Source organism: Lycium barbarum, chromosome 7 (genome assembly GCF_019175385.1).
Source record: "Lycium barbarum isolate Lr01 chromosome 7, ASM1917538v2, whole genome shotgun sequence".
Classification (NCBI taxonomy): Eukaryota; Viridiplantae; Streptophyta; class Magnoliopsida; order Solanales; family Solanaceae; genus Lycium; species Lycium barbarum.
In genome coordinates this window covers 124,478,413-124,492,287 of record NC_083343.1, presented here as the reverse complement: position 1 = coordinate 124,492,287, position 13,875 = coordinate 124,478,413, and the positions used below count along the sequence as shown (strand labels likewise).

General features: G+C 36.2%; 1 protein-coding gene across 2 annotated transcripts; it reads right to left on the bottom strand.

Moving 5' to 3' along the window:
* Positions 1–392: 392 nt before the first annotated feature.
* Positions 393–12,786, bottom strand: LOC132604167 (serine/threonine-protein kinase STY46-like). 2 transcript variants are annotated; one of them, XM_060317537.1, is made up of 16 exons: positions 12,300–12,786; positions 11,612–11,726; positions 11,213–11,304; positions 10,970–11,086; positions 5,260–5,314; positions 4,797–4,907; positions 3,679–3,729; positions 3,376–3,572; positions 3,194–3,301; positions 3,003–3,076; positions 2,700–2,875; positions 2,510–2,605; positions 1,720–1,800; positions 1,277–1,330; positions 761–895; positions 393–679 (listed from the first exon to the last, which is right to left on the bottom strand). In XM_060317537.1, the coding sequence occupies exons 1-16, from the start codon at positions 12,491–12,493 to the stop codon at positions 635–637; spliced, it is 1,701 nt and encodes a 566-aa protein (XP_060173520.1). In that variant the 5' UTR covers positions 12,494–12,786; the 3' UTR covers positions 393–634. The 2 variants fall into 2 exon arrangements, with proteins under 2 accessions (XP_060173520.1, XP_060173519.1); XM_060317536.1 differs by having other exon boundaries at positions 3,376–3,578; positions 12,300–12,783.
* Between the last annotated feature and the right edge of the window lie 1,089 nt (positions 12,787–13,875).

Sequence of the window (13,875 nt, the reverse complement as noted above, 5' to 3'; positions counted from 1 at the left end):
GCATTCCCAGTTTCCTAATATGTTAAGAATCTGACATCAGTGGGTTAAACGGTACATGGTCTTCTTATGTGGACTTGGACAATCCTCCCCTCATGAGCTTGCTTTTGGAGTTGAGTCGAGATCTATTCTTTACATAATACTCGGCTGTTAACAATGTGCTTTTAAGCATTTCCATGCTTTGATAGCATGATTTTGTTTTCTGTTTAGAAGTGCAGAAATAGTTTTCTGATGGAGAAAAAAGCACTAAAAGGGAGAGTATAAGATCTTGATGCCTTCCTCCTTGAACCCCCATTTCAGAAGCCTCCAGTACTTGAAAATCATGTTGTAATGAATTTAACACTTGAACATAGAAAACACAAATTAAGTAAAAAGGTTTAAGTTCAATGCAATGCAAGTGTAGAAATATTTACACTATATAATCAGGTCACTTATAAGGGTACTTACAGGTTAATCTCAATGATAAACATCAATTTATAACCTGGTAATAATGGTAACTAACTTACTATCACAGGTTCACAGTTAAAGTACACTGATAGTAGTAACAGTGTATATAACTAAAATCCTAAGTAAAATGCGTGTCATGCATCAAGCTTCCCCGCTTCTTCAATCACAAAGCATACATGAGCTGATATGGTTATCCAAGGCTTCTTCTTTTGCTACTTTTCTCTTCTTCAACTATCTGTTTTCAAGTAGCACACACACGCTAGTTCAAGTTTTTCGAAACACAAAACAAATGCAGAAATGATAGTAAACTTGATACCTTTTTGGCCATGTCTTGCAAGATCTCAAGAATGTCAGAAAATTCAGGTCTTAAGCAGGGGTCTTGTTGCCAGCATCTCTCGAGCAATTCCACCAACATTGGATGAGTGTGCGTGGGAATTGTTGGCCTCAGACCCTATAGTTTTATGTTAGAAAATTCAACTAATGAAAGAGAAAAACCTCAACTTCACAGGAAAATTAATCTCTCAAAGTGACCTCAGGATGTTGCTCCAGAGTATCAATATTGCTTTTAGTACTTCCTGTGATCTAAGTGTACTGATATTTGTCGATTGCTATGAAGTGTGGTATATGTATAGTTTGTTCTAAATAAAAATATGTTTTTACTGCTAAGTTTTCTACAGATTTTGACAATCTCAATGTCCTGGTGCACCTGTGGCCACCATTGACCCAAAGAAAATATGGAATATTTGTGTAGATCCAACCATAGTGCACGAGTTATCAAGTAGAATCATTCAAAATTCAAGAGGACAAGATATGTTTGTAGATTGAGAAATACCTTCTGGACCACAGCCACTGCAGCTTGTAATGGGGTCAAGAACTCGTAAGGAAGCTGATATATTAACATCGATAAAAACGATTATTGACACTGAAATTTTTTAAAGCCAAGTAAATGCTCATGAGGAAGCTGCTGCTATGAAGAAAAATGGGATAATCTAGTGTAATAGGTTACAGGGTGAACTACTGAGATAGTAAAATATATAATAAGATTCATTGCCCATAATAAGCTTGTCAATATGAAAAACAATGATCTTTGGCAACATGAACTTTTAAGCAAAATGCTAAACAAATGAAAATTTATGAATTGGAAGCTTTATTCAACAAGTATTTCTGATGATTTACAGGCAATATTGTCCTCATATGTTAATGTTCTCCTAACCCCTCTCTTCCCTATGATTTTATGAATGATTGAAATGGAAGAATCAATGGAGAAAGCATTACCTTTCCTGTTAGCAGTTCCCACAAAACAATCCCAAAGCTGAAAACATCAGCTTTACGATCATACGGCCTATGTCCAATAACCTTTAAAATTTCAAACAAAAGAAATTAAAGTCAGGAGGTATGAACTGATTGAGCTGATATTAAGTTAGAGAAACAAGATAACCATTTCTAGCATCATTTCTACGGGTTCATTCAATAGTAATTTGGGTTGATTGCATGAGTTACTCTATAGTAGATCATGCATACAATTAATTTCAACTACATGTGTTTTTCCTTTTAGACCTTTTCTTTGATCTGATGGAAATTGCCTTATACTAAGGACCTCGATCAGCTAAGCTCATAAGTTAATGTTATGAAAAGTCATTGTTTCGTCACGATGAAACTCTACCAAGCTAGAAATTATTGATTCATGTGTGAAGCCATGCGCTTAAGAGAAGTGTGCATTTCACACAATGACGCGCAAAATGATCCAAACGAGAAGGTTTGTACTTAAAACTCTCAATTTTGAGGAGTTGGATAAATGACTGCATTATTGTATGCTGAATGCTGGAATTAGTTCATTTGATTACAATTTGATTGTTTATAGAACTAAACTATATTTTACATATGTTTGGTACGTAATTTTTAGTTTTCTGTAAATTATGTGCTTCGCTTCAAATTAGCATCCGTGTCTCTTCTTACTTTTCGCTTCAAGTCCCGTGAAAGTTTTCTTTTCCAAAAATACTACAACACGACAAAAAGAAGAAAAATGAGTGATACTACAGAAGAAGGGAAGAGAGGGAGGGTAGACCTCTGGAGCCATCCAACGATATGTTCCTGTTTCTGCAGTCATGACACCAGACTGAACTTGCACTCGAGCAACACCAAAATCAGCAACCTTCACAACCTATCAAGGACAATATGTAGGCAGTTTGTAAGAGTCTTTTTACATATACAGTCAAACATATAAGGATAACCAGGAAATCAACTTCATTCCTCACTTGATTTTCATCCATCAAGAGATTGGCAGTCTTCAGGTCTCTGTGGATTATGCTATTTTGGTGCAGATAGCTCATACCCTTTGAAAGATCAATTGCAACCTTGAGTAATGCTGGAAACCCGAAAAACCCTTTCTTTTTATGCAGAAAATCGTACAGACTTCCACCGGACATAAATTCTGCATTGAAGGGATATTTTAGATAGATGAAAGAAGTCTTTTCCAGTGAAAGGGTAAAACTAAACTAGACAATCCATGTGCTCTTTAATTAAAATGCATCTAATGTGACACTTTAATCTTGGATTACCTGTGATTATACATAAGTGTGGATGTTCCGTACATGCACCAATAAATTGCACAACATTCTTATGGCGGACTTTCCTGTAAGTACAGAAAGAGTTGTGGCGTATAGTCTCCACGGAGATGTACAATATCTTTAGATAGACACATCTATATAGGACATAATATTGTCGTTCGAATCAAACTTGTTTTAGTCACCTTAATATATAAATTTCTTGGGCAAAATCTTTTTGCACATCTTCATTTAGGCGCTCAGACTTGAGAACCTTAATAGCCACTTCCTGGCTATGGAATGAACCTTTATATCTGCCAATAAGATAAATTGTTAGCCCATCATCAGTAAATAATATATCTGTGTTTCAAAGTGTGATTTTACTGACAAATCACCAGTTGAGCCAGTTGCAATTTTGTAGTCATATTTCAGCAGTGCATTGTCTATTTCCCATGCTTCATTCCCATTGCTCGGTTTATCCAAATGGTTCACAGTGAAGTTAATACTGGTTTGTACAAGCTTCATTTTAGGGGACAAACGGTCTTGATTTAACGCAGACTGCAAAAGGTCTTGATTTAACCCAGGCTGTTTCTGCATTTCACTTTAAAACTTAAGAGAGAGAGAGAGAGAGAGAGAGAGAGAGAGACGATAAGATGAAAACAACATTACTAAGACCATCAATGACTTTTACCTCCATATTTGAAATTTCCTTCACCAGGGCAGTTCTTAGCTGGTCAGTTTCCTAACAATTAGGAAAGAGACTAGAATTATATAAATATGGAGAAAAAACATTCACCATGTAATGGTTGATAGAATAATAAATGAATCCAAATACAACAAAGTGATTGTTCAATAGACCAAGAAAATGCTCCTTTACAATCTTTAGTATATGCTTCAATGGAACTTATAAAACAGTTACCTGATTTCATTAATGTATGTGGACAAGGTGATCAGTACTCTACAGGTCATATTTATATCCCATTTGGGATATGCTTCTACCACAACCTTCTGAATGACTAACACAGTGATTAGGGAGCTTGCGGAAGGACTCTTGGAAAGTTGAACTTCAAGATGGACCACTCAAGTAGTCCGTCTGTTCCTTCTTTTGCCCAACTTTACAGGACTTTAACATAATTGTTTTCTATGCTCAGGTAGTTTTGGAGAAGAAATTGGTATGAGTATTTCATCATAAGTTGTTAGCTACAGATAGGATATATATTACGGAGCACAAATTTCATTCATGGATCCTCACCTAGTAAGCTGCATTTGGAAAGTCTAATTGGATTCATATTCTAGTGACACCAATCTGACATACTCCCTTGATTTTAATTACCTGATTTGACTTCCAACTTCTAAGGAATAACCAATGGAAAACCATTGCATTCTATTCATGGTCTATACTCATTTGATTAACAACAAAGTGCAACAACCATGTTCTCATGATAGTATATACACAAGTTTTAGGAGCTTTATTGTGCTATAGCATCTCATTTCGTAGAGAGCAAAACAAGAACAAGATGGATAAGACAAAGAGGAGAGAGTGCAGATTCAACCTAATATCACGCCAAAAATAGAAATGGTGCTATACAATTTATGCTTGTCATAGAGGAATGCGAAACACAAGAGTAGCAATCAATTACTAAAGAAATGTTTATACAGATATGCTCAGAAGACCAGATAAAAGGAAGGCACATAAGCAAAATACCCAAAGAAGATGTGGTCCATTCTTATACGCGGACAGATAACTCAGTTTCAAGCATAAACTATCTTTAAACTAAGTATACTCATACTTCAGTCTTAGTAGAGTACCTCATTTCCCCAACCATCAACCACAAAGACATCCAAGGAGTAACCATCTTTTGTGGAGAAAGCATGAGCTTCTTGAATGTTCAGCCCAATCTCAGAAAGTAAAGAAGTCAACTGAAATAAACATGCATAAACCTTAGTCATATATCATGTAAAGAACTAAATACAGAAACTCCCAGAGAATGTTTAGAGAGGGCAAAAGTCTGAATAACATGTCCATATTCAGAACAAGTGACTGTAAGCACATTAAGTGAGAATATAGACATTCCTTACTTGATGATTAATGCGTTTTGAAAAAGCTGAAATGTGCTCAGTATGTAACCGTTAGTGAAGAACCGTCAAATGCCACTCAATCCTATAATGTCTATAATTAAGACTTGATTAAGAATTACTTGGTGTTTGCAGATTATCCTCAGAAACAGAAGATATTATCACATTTCTGGTCTAGCTACTGAAAAAGCCTTACCCGAGTGAGGAGCTTGGGCTTGTCAAGTGTTGAAATCGTTATTTCATACGAAGGCCTATAAAAAAAAGTAAAAGAGATAAAGATTAACATATTCCCTGATTATGACAGCACCAACATGTTGAAAGATTTGAAGAAAACTGATGTGGAAAATTTTCTGTGTGTTTTCTCATTGCCCTGTTCAGGTATTTATACAATTGGATTTGTACAAAGAATAAAAGAAAATAAAATAACTATTAATCTAGGCTGTATACTTGTTCTATTTTAATTGTGCATTTCCTAACAATATCAAAACCTCATCATTCTAAATATTCTCTCATGTGCACCACATGTGAAAAGTGTAACAGATTTCCAGCTGTGCCAACTGTGCACAAAGTGATTCAACAACCCACAATAATTGAATCCATGTGGGATAATACTTTATTCTATTTTGTCATCTGAAAGTCTTTTCTTTGAAATGATTTTCTCTTTCTTGTTTCATCTTCTTCTTCTGTTTGTTGCTAACAGCAACAACATCAATGGTGTTTTCCATTCCAACATCCCCCCTCAAGATGGAGGGGAGTGTCATGACCCCCATCTTGCTGAGAATGTGTTTGTGGGAAGCCCCAGATAAGGGTTTCGTAAATAGATCTGCAAGTTGGTGAGAAGACGGAAAAAATGACAATGTAATCATCCCGGCAAGAAATTATTGACGCACAAAATGACAATCTAATTCGACATGTTTTGTGCACTCATGGAAGACCGGGTTGCGTGCTATATGTATAGCCGCTTGACTGTCGGAATGCAGAGAAATTGGTGCAGATAAATCCTCAAGGAGACGAATCAACCATGTAAGCTCGGAAGTGACCCGTCGCATAGATCTGTACTCTGCTTCAGCAGAGGAAAGGGAGATCGAAATCTGCTTCTTTGATTTCCAAGAAATCGGAGCTCCACCGAGAGTAATAAAAAATCCGCTTACAGATCGGCGAGAATCCTTACACGCGGCCCAATCTGCGTCACAGAATGCTAGCAAGGTGAAGGATGGATCAGAATTCAATAATATTCCTTGGGCTGGATCGACACTGAGGTACCGCAGAACCCTTAAAGCAGCAGAAAAGTGTGTCACACAAGGATTCTGCATATATTGGCTTAATGCAAGTACAACAAAGTTGAGATCTGGTCTGGTGTGTGTCAAATAGTTCAGTTTTCCGACCAAATGTCGGTAAAGAGTCGGGTTTTCCATTAAAGGACCATCATTTGCACAAAGTTTGGAATATGGATCCAAAGGCGAAGTAACCAGAGGTAGATGGGAAATGTCAAACTCCTTCAATAAATCCAATGTAAACTTCCTTTGACTTACTATGAATCCTTGTCTTTCCCGTAAAATTTCCATGCCAAGAAAGTAGTGAATGTTTCCCAAGTTCTTGACTTTGAACTCAGAATTGATAAAATACTTAATGTCTTCGATTTCTGATAAATTGTTCCCAGTGATGAGTATGTCATCGACATACACTGCTAGTATAGAAATGAGGTCCCCTGATTGTTTAAAAAACAAAGAGTAATCATTTAAAGATGATGAATAACCTTTGAAACTTAGAGCACCGGCTAGTTTAGCATACCATTGGCGAGAAGCCTGTTTCAAACCATATAGGGACTTCCTTAGAAGGCAAACATGTGTAGGACTAGGAGGCTCTAGACCTGGGGGAAACTTCATATATACCTCCTCTTGAAGGTCACCATGCAAAAATGCATTATTGACATCAAGTTGTGAGACACACCACCCTTTCTTTGCAGCAATTGTAAGTAAACATCTAATGGTGGTCATTTTGACCACTGGTGAAAAGGTTTCCCCATAGTCAATGCCTTCCCTTTGTATATCCCCCCTTACCACAAGCCTTGCTTTGAGTCTTTCAATACTGCCATCTGAAAGATGCTTTACCTTGTAAACCCATTTACAAGGAAGTGCTTTCCTTCCATGTGGCAACTCCACCACCTCCCAAGTCTGATTATCCTGTAGGGCTTGGATTTCTGTTTCCATAGCTGTAACCCAACCTGGATGTTGAATGGCTTGAGAAAAACTGTTGGGTTCACTAAGACTGGAAATAGAATGCAAAACATGTTGGTTGTCAGTAGTTAGGGCATTGAAAGAGAAAGCACTTGGTTTGTCTGTTTCCCCTATGCAGACATTGTCTAAATCTGCAAACCTGATGCTGTTGCATATGTAATCCTTGAGATAGCTTGGTTGGTTTGAAATTCTAGTTGTTCGTCTGCTAGGCAAAATGGGAACAACTTTAGATGGTGCAGATTGATCTGGATTATTTGGTGTAGTGTTGGAAGAAGGAAGATTTGTAGTGCTGGTAGGGAGTGAATTAGAAGTGTCAAAAGGGTTGGGTGTATTTATAGACTGAGAAAGAGAGTGATCTGGAGAATGGCTAGGTGATGAAGGTTGAACATGTAAGATGTCTGATGTTGCAGGCATGTCATCAAGGAATGAAAAGGCGTTATCTGATGATGAAGTGAAATTTGGAAACATGTGCACATGTGCAGGTTCTGTCTCTGCAAAGGGATAGTGATCCTCATGAAAGACCACATCCCTTGAAACAATAACCTTCTTTGTCTCCAATTCCAGCAATTTATATCCTTTTTGTTGTATAGGATAGCCCAGAAGGATACATGTCTTGGCCCTTGCATCAAATTTAGATCTGCCTTGTGCCAAAGTGGATGCATAGCATAAGCATCCGAAATTCCTTAAATTGTCATAACTAGGTTCATGATGAAACAACTTCTCATATGGTGTTTTCCCTTGGAGAACACGAGATGGCAACCTATTTATGATATGTGTAGCAGTTAAAATGGCTTCTCCCCAATAAGAAATAGGCAGATGTGACTGAAACATTAAACCTCTAGCAATTTCCAAGAGGTGTCTGTGCTTCCTCTCAACAATTCCATTTTGTTGAGGGGTAGCAACACAAGATACCTGATGTAGAATACCTTCTGATGCTAAATAGGCAGCTTCTTGTGTTCCTTTACCTAGCTCCAAAGCATTATCAGATCTGATCATTTTCACTTTAACCTTAAACTGTCTCTCAACCATAGAAAAGAAACTCTTAAGTATAGGAAAAGCATTGCTTTTAGTGGTTAAAAGAAAAGCCCATGTTCCTCTACTATAGTCATCTACTATAGTGAGGAAATATTTATGACCATTGTATGTATTTGATTTATAAGGGCCCCAAGTGTCCACATGAATAAGATCAAAAATTCCCTTAGACTTGATAGTACTAACTGGAAAAGGGAGCCTAGTTTGCTTTGCCTTAGGACACACATCACATATAAAATTAGAGTTTGAAACACAATGGAGGAAATGTAAATGTTTCATTGCTGAAAATGGGAGATGTCCTAATCTTACATGCCAAAGTCTTACATTAGGGATAGAGTTGGCATGTACTGAACTAGGAACTGAAACAGACTCTTGAATGGAATTGCTTCCTTTTGGAATTGAAACAACATCAGAAGTAAATAAACATCTAGACTTAGGACCAGAAGGCTCTAATAAATAAAGTCCTTCTCTTACTTCACCAAAAGCTTGTGGACTCATCTTTGAAAGTCCCTGCAATATGCAACTACTAGATGTAAATAAGATGTCACATGTGAATTGTACACAGAACTTATGCACAGACAAAAGATTATATTTAAAATCTGGGACATGGAGGACATTAGTTAAGACAAGACCTGGCAGAATGGATATGCTTCCTGTATGGGTAACACTAACTTTGAAATAATTAGGTAAACTAATGTTTAAAGGTACAGGAAGAGGGATTAGGAACAGGAAAGAATTAGGATTGTAGCACATGTGTTCTGAAGCACCTGAATCTATGATCCAGGTGCTTGATGTTAGACTAGCAAAACATGATCCTGAATATTTTAAAACAGTACCCGGAATTGCGTTTGCATTAATCCCCTTCTGTGCCTGCTTTGCATGTTTATACATGTGCATCATTTCTGCCACCTCCTATTTGGTATACTGCTGAGTGATATCAGTCTCTTTACTCTCAACATATTGTATGGCCTTATCTCCCTCTCCTTCTGTTGATATTATCCCATTTGCCCTAGGCTGGTCTTGCCCTTTTGTGAACTCAAAATCTTGAGGAAATCCTATGAGTCTGTAACAGTCATCCATAACATGTCCTGTTTTCCCACAATAAGTACATGTGACATTGGGATTATACTTCTTCTTTCCTTTGAACTTTTGTTGTGGTTTTACCAACCTTTGTGTTGAATTGTTAAATTTCTGATTCATATCTCTTCCTCTTTGTGGCTGAAATTTGAACTTCTGAGCATTTCTAGCTTGCCCAGCTGCCATAAATGCTGCAAACTCAGCCATTAACTGATTGTTTGCAAACTTTCCTTGACCCATTGCCATGAAAGATGCAGAATCAGCAGAGAACTGTGCATTTGCATATACTTCTCTCTGATTCTCATCTTGTAATAATAAGGAATAAGCAACATTGATGCTAGGCAAGGGATTCATCATAAGAATGTTTCCCCTTGCCTGTGTGTACACATCATTTAAACCCATCAGGAATTGAATTAATCTCTGATCTTCCAAAGATTTTGTGAGTTTCTCTTTGCCTTCACAAGTGCACACACATGAACAACACACAATGATACTTAGAGAGTCCAGTTCATCCCAGATTCTCTTTATCTTAGTGAAATATCCAGCTATGTCACTATTTCCCTGTACTGAGACAGATAATTCCTTTTGTAAGTGATAAAGTTTGGCTCCATTAGATTTGCCAAACCTTTGCTCCAAACTGTCACATAAACCCTTAGCTGTTGTGGAGGATATGACACTATCAGCTATTTCCTTTGATAATGCATTCAGAATCCAACTAATCACCATATCATTGCAGCAATTCCATTGTTCAAAATCTGCTGAAGTTGAATCTGGAGATTTGCAACTTCCATTTATGAAACCAAGCTTCTTCTTGGCTGAAAGTGATAGTAAAATAGACCTCCTCCAACCCAGATACCCTTTTCCATCAAACACTGTGTTAACAAGGGTCATTCCGGGTGAATCAGAGGATCCCAAGTAAAAGGGATGAGTATGATCAATGATGATTGTTTTTCCATCACTGGGTGCTCCAGTCACAACAGTTTCAGGCATTTTTTTTTTATTTTTTTTTTAAATTCCTGAGTAAGCTGCAGCAGATGAATAAGATGAGAAGAGATTTGGATCAGTCCCAATGCTCTGATACCATGAAAGATTTGAAGAAAACTGATGTGGAAAATTTTCTGTGTGTTTTCTCATTGCCCTGTTCAGGTATTTATACAATTGGATTTGTACAAAGAATAAAAGAAAATAAAATAACTATTAATCTAGGTTGTATACTTGTTCTATTTTAATTGTGCATTTCCTAACAATATCAAAACCTCATCATTCCAAATATTCTCTCATGTGCACCACATGTGAAAAGTGTAACAGATTTCCAGCTGTGCCAACTGTGCACAAAGTGATTCAACAACCCACAATAATTGAATCCATGTGGGATAATACTTTATTCTGTTTTGTCATCTGAAAGTCTTTTCTTTGAAATGATTTTCTCTTTCTTGTTTCATCTTCTTCTTCTTCTGTTTGTTGCTAACAGCAACAACATCAATGGTGTTTTCCATTCCAACACATGTTAAAACACTGAAAAACTCCTTACGAATGACATTGAAGAGAAATGAATATTACCAAAATAACTGTGGATTTCCCCTCACAGCACTATTTCCATCTTGAATATATAATTTATTGGCTCCTAATGCGAGCTCTGTGCTTGGTGACAAACCAAAGGCAGGTGGAGGATGCATGCTGTAATTTGAAAAAGAAAAGAAAAATCAAATTATACAAACCAGACTATTTAAGCCTTCATCACAATTCTGAGCATAGGAAAGAGAGTTCAGATATATATTTATATTTGTATCATCATGTGTCTACCTGCCATGGTGATCAGTACCTTGTGCACCTCCCCTTTTTGAGAAAGTGGAATGAACTGAATCCCCTGGATTTCCATCAGTTATTCGATGAATCTGGATAGCGCAAATATCAAATGAATAAGTTCTTATTCAAATTTGCTTCAAGCATGTTAATCAGAAAATGAAAACTTATTAAAAGATACTAGTAAAGAGAAATTGTAAAGAACATCAGCATATATCTAACTGAATAAAGTATATTGTACTTAACTACATCATTCAAGTGACCATTCCATCAAATATCCCTAAGTTCATGATTGAGTTCAAATATTGCTTGAATTACTATTAACTCATCAGACATGTAAATACACATAAATCGGTCATCATGGAAAGATGAAGCACAAAAGTTGGATAATATTATTACCTGCACTAGGTGGACTTCAACTGCTGGCGCGGGATTCTGATAATGTGCCATTTGCAACAAGTTCTTGTGCATGACAACATCTTGTGCTCTCTCAATATTCACATCCAATGCATACCTATATTAGTGATTGAACTTATTATTATTTAAATAAAAAGGTTACCAACAAAAAAAAACATACAATTCTACCTTTCTTCCAGGCCAGTTAAAAGCATTGAAATATAAACACAAAACAAGAACACTTTTATGCGCTTCTCCTAAATTATCCTGCCTATTTTATATCTCTAACTAGTTTACTATGAACCAGAACACAAGCTTTGATTCTCATACACTATAAGTATCAACTAAGAAACTTAAAAGCAAACTGATAAGTCGCCGTTTTTAATGCTCCATGGCCTCCGTCTCAACTTATGTGGCAGTGTTTGACTGGACACCAAGAGTAAGAAAAAAGATTTTTGAAAGTTGTGGTCTATAACAAACATTTGTGTGTAATGGTGTCCATCAAAAGCAGGAACTAATAGGCAAAGAGTGTACTGACACTAATTAAGATTTGCTAAAATATTTTGTTAAATAGAACTACAACAACAAGTAACATCCCATATGAAGCTTGATCATATACAAGGTAACTTAGAAATATAAGTAATAGCCTGCTGTAACAAGTAAATTACCCAACACAGAGAGTAAACTTTACCGAAGTGGAAGCTTAGTGAAATGAGCCCATAACTCGTCCTCAAAACCAGGTTGATTCATTTCTTCATCATTCGACTCCTTCAATCTTCGAAGAACTTCTTGAAAGACTTCGACTTTTTCCCTTCTCCTTCGAGTACGACTCTGTGACAACTCCAACAATCCTCTGCTACTGCAGCTTACAGCATCTTCCATCATCCAAAAATTAAGAGAATGAGATTTAAAGAATATTACAAAAACGAACGCGAATATACCCTCTGATTCAGATTCTAATTATTAGAGAGAAGACTTAGCTAAAAAATGTGGTAGTTGAAGGCTATGTACGTGTATTCTGTACGGCAGCTTACATCATGAGCACAACAAAAAAGATAAAAGAAAGTAAACAAAAGGAAATAAGAACAGAGTTTCTTGCTTTGCTTATATCACCAAACTGTCTTATTGTTGTTCTTTATTCTGAATTAAACTTTGTTTAAGGATTATATACATTTCATGCATATCATGTTGGATTTAAAAATTGGAATACAGGGGCTTGATAGTTACTCACAACCACAACCTTGTTTCTTCTTGTCAAATAAGATTACAAACTTGTTTGTTGTGTCATTTTCCACTCAACATGATGACACCATCAAGAACCTATTTTAAAAAGTGATGCATCTTTATTCATATAGTGATATAGAGTATAATTAAGAATTTTATGTTGGTGCAATTTGATTCACTCAATAAATAATGGGATTGCTTACCTCATTGCTTTAATCACTGTATAGCACATTATTGGTTGGAAAAACACTGACGTTTATGGAAGTTAGAAATAGCCAACAACATACATAACTAAGTAGTGACGGATGCAACTATTTTTGCTGCGGTCAGTGGTAGAACCAAAAGTTCCACTAATATAATGCAAAATACAAAAAAAATAAACACAAGAAAAAGTCAAAAGGATTCAACTTCTCTAATATATACATAAAAAAAATAACTTTGACCTTCTGGCGAAGGGGGTATGGATGGACCTTGCGCAGTTGCGCTCCCTTACTAACTTCATCCCTGGTTGCTAGATCATCCCAACTTAGTATTTTTGACACAAAGTATCTATATATCGCAGAAACTTAGTAAAAATTTCGATAAATATTATATCTGAATTCTTAATTTTTTAAACATAATAAAAATTAAATGTTACGTACTTTAAAGATAAAATTCAAACCGTTTAAATTCTGAATCCGCTTCTATATTCCGGAGACTTGAATGTGGGATGGGGAGGGGACCATGTGGATATCACTCCATACATTGTGAAAGGCTTCGTCTAGAAGGCTATAAAAGATTATTCGTTTTTTTTTTTTTTTTTTTTGCTTCCGTCACTCTACTTTTTGTTGGTCTCTGTTCTCCAAAGTTAGTGGTACTACACTTTCAATACTTCTTCGGTTATATTCCCCATTCACCATTTCTTTCTCTTGTTTTTATGTCACAAACAGTATCTCTTCTTCTTTTTCTCACAAAAAATATTACTCTCTCCGTCCCAATTTTAAGTGTTTTACTTCTTTTTTTTTCTTATGTTTAAAAAAAAGTATTTCTTTTTATATTTAGTA

What these genes read in the sequence shown, in the direction of transcription:
- LOC132604167 (XM_060317536.1), bottom strand. Translation starts at nt 12,493, where the DNA reads ATGATGGAAGATGCTGTAAGCTGCAGTAGCAGAGGATTGTTGGAGTTG. An exon ending in TTGATGGTTGGGGAAATGAG is followed by an intron (nt 3,730 to 4,796) that starts GTACTCTACTAA and finishes CCTAATTGTTAG; the next exon opens with GAAACTGACCAGCTAAGAAC. An exon ending in TGCAAGACATGGCCAAAAAG is followed by an intron (nt 680 to 760) that starts GTATCAAGTTTA and finishes ACTTGAAAACAG; the next exon opens with ATAGTTGAAGAAGAGAAAAG.